General features: G+C 42.7%; 1 protein-coding gene across 1 annotated transcript; it reads right to left on the bottom strand.

The window, feature by feature from the left end:
- On the bottom strand, positions 1 to 7,541 carry errfi1a (ERBB receptor feedback inhibitor 1a). Its single transcript, XM_041783127.1, has 4 exons — positions 7,368 to 7,541; positions 3,398 to 3,603; positions 3,119 to 3,207; positions 1 to 2,947 (listed from the first exon to the last, which is right to left on the bottom strand). The coding sequence occupies exons 2-4, from the start codon at positions 3,547 to 3,549 to the stop codon at positions 1,842 to 1,844; spliced, it is 1,347 nt and encodes a 448-aa protein (XP_041639061.1). The 5' UTR covers positions 3,550 to 3,603; positions 7,368 to 7,541; the 3' UTR covers positions 1 to 1,841.
- Positions 7,542 to 8,085: the final 544 nt, after the last annotated feature.

Genomic DNA, 8,085 nt, shown 5'->3' with positions numbered 1-8,085 from the left:
TCATAAATAAGTTGCTTTATTTTGCTTTCTTTTAAAGACTATATACTGAAACAATGAGAACAAATGGAATTGTTAAATACTGTACACAGCATACTCTCCCAGTGCATGTCTTCACCACAGCAGAGAAGTTATTTCATGATTCTTCATTCAGTTTTACATTTTCTAATAAGACATAAAATACCTTAAGATTAAATAGTATCAGTGTGTGATGTAAACATTTTTTCTGACGTTTAAGTCAAACGCGACATTGTGTTGAGGAGCGGTTTGTGAGCAAAAGGAAGAGAGAGAGAAAAGGTGGATTTCAATGACCGTTTGACCTCAGCACTTCTCCATTTCCCAAACTGAACACTGTGTTCAATACCAAGGGTTTACTTCAATACATGCGCTACATTTACTATATCATCCTGATGCTCCTCGGATAATCTACGACAATAAAATTCATATATTTTCTGGGGCTGCCAGCAGCCAAAGTCTGTCAGACCACACCCACTGCAATCATGTAAGGCAGGAATGCATGAGCAGAACAGGAAAGTCTGTGTCAGGCAGGTAAACCCTGTGCTGTCTTTGTAATTCGTCTGTATTAACAGGCTAGCCTCATATCTTTGTCATCTTAGATGGGAGTGATTTCAAATCTCTTTTTAAGGACATCCTGTTGGAATTAACTAAGTGTGACTGAATTTTAACTCTGTCTTAGGTCATAAATAGAGCTGGGAACCTTTAGAATGTGTTTCTGCCTAAATAAATGGGGAATATGTGAAATATACAAGTAATATTAAAGGGAGGTAGTACTTGAAGCAATTTAGTTCCAAGCATTGAGTCACAGCTTGACCAAAAATAAGCTCCTCCCACTGTTTGATGGAATTTCAGTAAGAATAGCGTACATTCACTTCATGTTCATTCAACAGGCCATTTTCTGTGCAATGAAACAGACCTGGACAAAATAAAGAAGCAGGCGCTGCACACAAGCAGAGCACAGTAACATGTATAGTTGACTATTTTCTACCACATCATCTTCTAAAAGTACCACAACACTTTTTCCAGCTGCTGTTTACATGCACATATGCACGAACACATCCACGACGAAACATACGCACAAACACAGACACAGACACGCTCATCACAGACAACAACACCATAAAAGCTGCACTAGACATTCCAATAGAAACATGCGTAGCTACCTGTAATGCACCCACCTCTCAGTACAACATGTACCATGACCTTGTGCCATGTGGGAAACACACATTTACACAGAAATGGTGGCCTGAGTAAAACCTTAACTTCAAAACCATATCAGTGCTGATAAATAACAGCAAACAGAAAGGAGATTCATGTTCTAGCATCCTTCATTTCCGTTAAAATATTGGCCTTGTATTTAGACTTCATATATTACGTGATACATGGTTATATTACTGACCTTTTGTCCCGTGTGAGATACAAGAGCAGCATCTCAAAAATCATCCTTAACCTTCCAGACAAAAAAAACACTGAACACATGAGGTTCAAGGCCTGCTTGTACCTTCTCACTGTACCACATCATCAGAAAAAAACAGCACAACATTGAATGTCATGAAATATCAAAAATAAGCTCTAAAACATCATTTTGCCCACAAGCTATTGTCAGAGATACATTTTTACAGGAAGTATCTCAGTGGTGATCGCTATTCTATCATTGCCAGTAACTGAATACAGTGCACACATACCCTGTGTGTTCAGAATACATCATGGGCTTATAAAAAAATAAAGTAAAAGCAGCAGTTAGAGGGTTGTTAGCGTCCAGTTTCACCATTTTTTTCAAGTGGTTTGTGCTCATGTCCAGAAAAGTCCTCTGCTACTTCCACTTCTCAAACCAAATCCACAGGTGCTTTCCTTCTAGTGTGGCAGTCCCAGTTTGAGTTCGATACATCGGTACTGCGAGCCGCAGGGCTGCTGTCCATAACCTGGAGAAATTTCTCTACACAGGGTGAGTCCACAAAAGCTGGCCGCTCAGGCAAAAGATAGTAATGTGTGGTGCTGACCTTCTTGCCGTTTTCCACAACAGGGAGTATGCAAGGGGAGCCCTCGCTGTTCTGTCTCTGTAAACCCCGAAAGCTTACATACTTTGGGTCTGGTGCGAAGCTTTGGGTTGGGGGCATCACCCCATTTACATACATCGGGAGGCTCTTGGGGCTGGGGGTGCGGGAACCGCCTCTCGACAAAGGTTCTCTCGGAGGAACCTTAGGTGGTTTGTCGTCATCACTGTAAGCCCCAGATGAGACCTCTGCTGACCAGCGGCGGTAGTCTCCTGTCTTGGTTGGTCTTGGAGGGATAGGGGGCGGTACCTCAGGTTTATCCGTGTGGCGTTTGTGGCACGAGAGGCGCAGCAGCGAAGGCTTGTTAAAGGATCCAGCTGGGCCGGAGTGTGAGCGCCGCAGCTTCCTCTGGGCTTTTTCTTGCTGTCTCTGACAGACCACTGCCTCAGGTGGTCCCTGTCGCTGCTCATACTGTCCTCGCACCTCCTGTGGAGGGTGCACCTGATGTTGCTTTTTGGACTGCCTTGGGCTCTGCGGTCCTAGAGGACCATCATAGTAACCATGGTTAATCTGCCCACAGTCCCTGAAGCTCCTTCGACTGGAGGTCCCATATCGGAATGGAGACGGTTTGTGACACTGATCGGACACCAGGCAACAGCTGTCATCCGAACTCGTGAAAAATTCCACCTCGCTGTCTATGGCCTGCTCAGGGGAGATGTACGTCTGTGGAGGGATGGGGGGCAGGGGTTTGGAACATCGATCTGGCGTCTGTGGTGGACTGCTGCACTCGTACACTGAAAGCCTCTGGAGGAAGGGGACCACCTGGTCGTCATCAGCTGGACTCGGGGTGGATGGTTCAGCACTGCAAGACAGGGAGAGATCGGAGGGCCGGGACATCTTTGGAAGAAATCTCTGTGAAGTGGGGCTGTGTTTATGTCCTGTCAGAGAGGAGATTTAAAATTACCACACATATAAGCAGCACTTCTTCCACTAGCTTTCCTTTTGTTCCTCAAAAATGGCAAAGCAGCAGATGAATCAAGGGCAAAAAAGATGCAATGCAGAAGTTTTGTATTCAAAAAGACTGTGCAGATGGCAGATCATGCACTTACTTTCATGACTTTGGGCTGACTGTGAGATCCCCTTTAGCTGGGCATGAGGGCTGTGATTTGTGTGTGCAGCATCTATACTGAAGTAGAAGCTGGGGAAAAAGGAATATTAGATTGGCATCAGTTTCAACAGCCCACATAACATTTCACTGTTATTTGAAAAAACTCACTAATGTAGCTGAACGAAACAAATTTTAGCATTTCATGCAAATTTTAATACCCCTCCCTCTCTACAAATCCCCCACTCTTATGAACTCCCTGTCCTGGCACCTGAACACTCACTTGTCCAGCTCATGGGGATAACTCCAAGAGGATTTGGATCCAGCCATGCTGTGACAGTAGCTGCCCGTCAGGAAGGGGTTTTCTATGGGAAAAGAGATCTCCTGGGCAGTCAGGCCTACTGTGGACATGCTCCAGGCACAATCAGGTCGCATCAAAGCCTGGAAATACTCAGATCACCCGGCTGGCTGCCCCTTCTTCTGATGTACCTGTAACACAGCCAAGATGCAGACATGAGTGACAGTGGAAGGAGGTTGAAGCAGAAAGCAGATGAAGAGAAACTGAATATGTGGTAGCAGACTGAAAAATACTCTCTGAAGTGGATCCTCTAGAGAGGCCAAGAATGAAACAAAATCCTGATATAGAACAGAAAACAAAATACACAAATCATCCCTTGTCTGCCGGCCAGAATACTAAATATTTGACCATGGGCTTTTCATGTTTTTACCTCAACAAAGACTTCACAGCATCCTTCTATGACAAAGGAACAGCCCAAGCTCAGTCACAAAGAGTTCAAGACATTTGATTTAACAAACATAATGATGGTGAATCAGTCCATAGTTTATAACTGGAGTATTTTCCAAATAAAGCATCTGAAAAAAACAGATGAAACTGACACATTTTAACCAAAACTGTGTACTAAAAATGTTGCTATAATGCAGTGGTTCTCATCCTGGGGGTCGGGACCCCCTTGAGGGTCGTGAGACACTGAGAGGGGGTTGCCAGAAAAAATAAAGAATACATCTATATTATTTCAAGTTATATACTTTACCAGTCTTAATAGAAATATATGCATTACATTTGTATAATGTAAAATAAACAATATTTTCATTTGGTGAGATTTAAGCTCTAATCAAAGTCATGTTTAAAAAATCCTTAAAATTAAGTCTGCACATGACTATTCTCCAATGTGCATGGCCGTGTTCAGCTATGCTGCAACCCCCTTCAGGTACAGAGGGGGTCCCGGGTCTCTGGTGCCTTTATTTCAGAGGTTGCAGGCTAAAAATGTTGAGAACTCCTGCTATAACGCTGAGATTTTTTTTAATGATTGTTCTTTAATTCTTCTTCATTAAAAACAGTCCTGAAGTAGACGGACAGCTGGTGCTTTGGATATGACTTCACTAGTTTAAACTTATTATGACACAGAGACAATGATGACTATTTAGAGCCAAGGTGCTTTTGACTTTTTGAAAATAAAGGTCCTCTGAGGAAATTTTGGTTCGTGTGGGTTATCGATGCTTGCAATTATCTGGCTAAACAGTTAGACATCTGATAAATAGGTAGTCATTACCAGAATGACAACTTGGTTAACCTTATTCTTGATATTTTTATCCAAACTGTTGCGCAGTCACCTGCCATTGCCAGCAACCGTGGCTATAGTTAATGGCGACTGCCTTGCTTCCATAATGCTCTTTAACCTGATGTAAACAACCACTGACAAATAGCATCAATAACATCTCATATCAAAGGCACTGTTTAGCACAATTTTGATCGAGAAAATGGGGATAAAGTTGTATGCAGATGATGTCAGGTTATACTTTTATATAACCAAAGCAGTAAGTAACCACTACAGCATAGGAATGTGGATGTTAACATGCAAGGAGGACTGAAGAATGCTGGCGCTAGCGCTGCTAACACCAGCCACACTCTGCAAATTAACTTCAGATTGTTTACCCTCTAGTGCTGTGGTCTTGTGGTAAAAGGTGCTCAGTTGCTGAGTGGTTTCTGAGTCTTAACTTTGGGTTAGCTGCCTGAGCACAGATAAAATTCACATTTACTTAGATTAGAAATAGGTATGCCACTTGTGTTGATTTTGGCGTCCTCATTGACCCAATCTCTTGGCTGATTTTGCCCTGTACAAGAAGTTTTATATAGACTCTACTTTTCAAAGTAAAGCCTATCAGGTAACAAGAATTTGTGAAGTTGATCACCTTTTCTGACACCTACCCCTAAGCAGAGTTGAAAGACATAAAACATCCCTAGAAATAATCAGCTGTTACGCTGATGGTCTCCTTTGCTTTTGAAAGCCATAAGAAGTCATCTGTATTAATTTTAGTCTATTATAACCGGTTCAAAAGCTCCCCAACAGACAAATTTCTTTCAATTTCATCTATTTCCTAAGTCTTAACAAGCTCACACTCATTTTAATTTAATTTACAAAGTTTCTACCTTCTATTTCCTCAATGTTCAACCTGTCATTACAGTTTATTTTAAACGCTGACTGCGCCGTGCTCCAGTGCTACAATCTGGCTTGTCCTGAACAACACAGGAAGGGGCTCCTCCTGTTACCACAGATATACCTGATGTTGCAAGAACTCCTCAAGTCAAATGACCTGAATGTTCGTGTCATGTCAAGTATGTGTGAGGGCTGAGTAAACAATGAATACAATATTCAGAGGGGGAAGATACCCTGCAGCGTATTGATATTTCTGGGGTCAGTGATACACTGGAAGCAAAATCTGATTTTTCTTGCCTCACACTGGACTAACCTGTTCAGTATTTCACAATCTTTGCTGTAGCCAGTGCGGAAAGTCTCTAAATGTTGCATTTAAGTAAGCATGGGCTTTGTGTTCCCCTGCTAGAGTGTCCTGGGAAACTACAGGCACTGCATTGTTGCTGCAAATCTGCTAATGACTCCAACATCAATCCTAATTTCTCATGAAAACAGGTGCATCAGCAACCTTGGTGGTCATCTCCTCTGCAGACCACAAATGAGGTGCATGCACACACCCAGAGACATGCTGTCCTTCTTATAATGTAGGAGTGATGACTGAGAAGAACATGGCCTCTACGTTCCCAGTCTCCTATGAGCCATATTTATGTGCAGTCATAACAGCTGCTGAGAAACAAAGCTCTAAAACAACAGGAAGCCTGGGGCATCAGCCTGAGCCAAACTGCCCAACAAGGCATGCAATCCCTCTGCCCGGGGCCGTCGATTCGGTTCGGCGGGGATGGGAAGCAACATGATCCCCGATAATGAACCCCCAGGGACTTGTGCTTCCTCTTGCAACAGGTGCAAAGACAGTTCATCCTGGCAGTTAACCATAGGAGCATTTACAGGCAACAGGATTAAACAAATGATGTGCAGTCATGCAGGGCATTAACCCTACAAGGAGGAATTCTTTAAGTCACTTATTTCAGACACTTTGCCTACACAATGTAGGCCTTTTTATGGTCAGGTCTGGCCTTTTTGTTTACACAAAATGTGGAGGGAGTGGAGATAACACAGTGCTGCATAAGAGGGGCTCTGATGGGGTTAGCAGTGATGTAAAACATCAGCAGACAGCTCTCCTTTGAGTCAGTATTGTACTAATACTGACACGCACGTAGACCTTGAAAGAAGGAGTTCACACCCCGCGCATGACACCCCTGCAGCGGTTTCCGAGCAACCATACCCGCTCTACCTGTGCGGCAAGCAAACAGCGCGCACACCCCCTCACTTCGAGATAATAATGGTTAAAAGCCCTCTAGCAGGCAGGTGACTCACACCACAACACACAAGGCAGCTATCTGACAAGGCAACGTAATAATCATACAGAATAAACTCTTATCACCTTTATTTAAGGAGAGAATTTACAAATAGAAAACTTTGAATATCTTAAGGATCAAATCAGGTTACTAGTTTGCACTGGATGGACTAATTGACTAATTTAAAGGGCCAAATGTAATTCAATTAAGAAAATAAACGATACTTACAATACGTATTAATGACAAAATATTCCCCCTATTTCTGTTTAATTTTGATCTGAACTCATTTCAACACAGTACTGTGTGGGGTTCACTCCACAGACTGGTTTACTTTATTCCTCCTAAATCTAAAAGGAACATGGCACAATGCGCTTTTTGACAGTAAGAGCTGAAGTTGCACCAAGCACAGATGTGTGTCGTGCTGGCACCAACATACAAAACAAAAGACAGTCGAGATCCTCGATCTCCTCACAGCAGCCTACACAAACCACTTTTCTGAACTCACCTAAATATCCTCGTACTTCTCCGCTGCCCGACTCTTTCAGACTCCTCTGTAGAGAAAATAAAGCTCCTAGATTTCTTCCTTGAGTCTGTTATCTTCAGATTCCTATTGCATCAGGGACAGGACGCCAGTGCGTTGGTGACGCTCCGGCCTTACAAAGTGACACTTTTTCGTTAAGTCCAGTGTTGTAGTGAGCATTGTTTTATAAGCTCCTCCACACGAGAGAGGCGCTGCGCCCGCCCATCCACACTTGCTCTTAAAGCTACAGTGTTCATTTTCACCAGCATGTACGTAGTGTACGTGCAGATGGAGAGGGCTAGGATTGCAAAATCATCTCTGATCAAACAGCTGAGCAAAATCCAACAGTGCCCACGTTTGAGTGTCACAGTGTACGCATCATTTCACTGTTTTACCACTGAACTGGTAGATGCATTTTGGCAAAAAGCTAAATCCAACAATATATTTTAAGATAAAACCTCATATTTACAACCTGCACACTATGTATATTGAAAATTTAAAAATTCACAGGAGCAAATTGGTATACTATGTTATCATTTCATTAGCAATGACTTTATTTCGAAGCTAACATGACAGTAGTTGCTGGAAGACACAAAAAAGCTAGTATCATCAAGAAAAAGAGTGAATACCCAAGTAACATACTTTTTTGTGTGAATTTACTTGTGAGCTAATGTTAGAAGAGCTAAGATGGGCTTAAAGCTTT

The sequence above is a fragment of the Cheilinus undulatus genome, linkage group 3, assembly GCF_018320785.1.
Source record: "Cheilinus undulatus linkage group 3, ASM1832078v1, whole genome shotgun sequence".
Lineage (NCBI taxonomy): Eukaryota > Metazoa > Chordata > Actinopteri > Labriformes > Labridae > Cheilinus > Cheilinus undulatus.
Note: the sequence above shows the minus strand (reverse complement) of the source record. Positions and strands in the feature narration are given on the sequence as shown.

Bases quoted from the DNA above. Each gene is read 5' to 3' on its own strand.
- errfi1a (XM_041783127.1), bottom strand. From the start codon at position 3,549: ATGCGACCTGATTGTGCCTGGAGCATGTCCACAGTAGGCCTGACTGCC. The intron at 3,208-3,397 runs GTGAGTGTTCAG...CTTTTTCCCCAG, and splicing joins TATCCCCATGAGCTGGACAA to CTTCTACTTCAGTATAGATG. The intron at 2,948-3,118 runs GTAAGTGCATGA...CCTCTCTGACAG, and splicing joins GTCAGCCCAAAGTCATGAAA to GACATAAACACAGCCCCACT.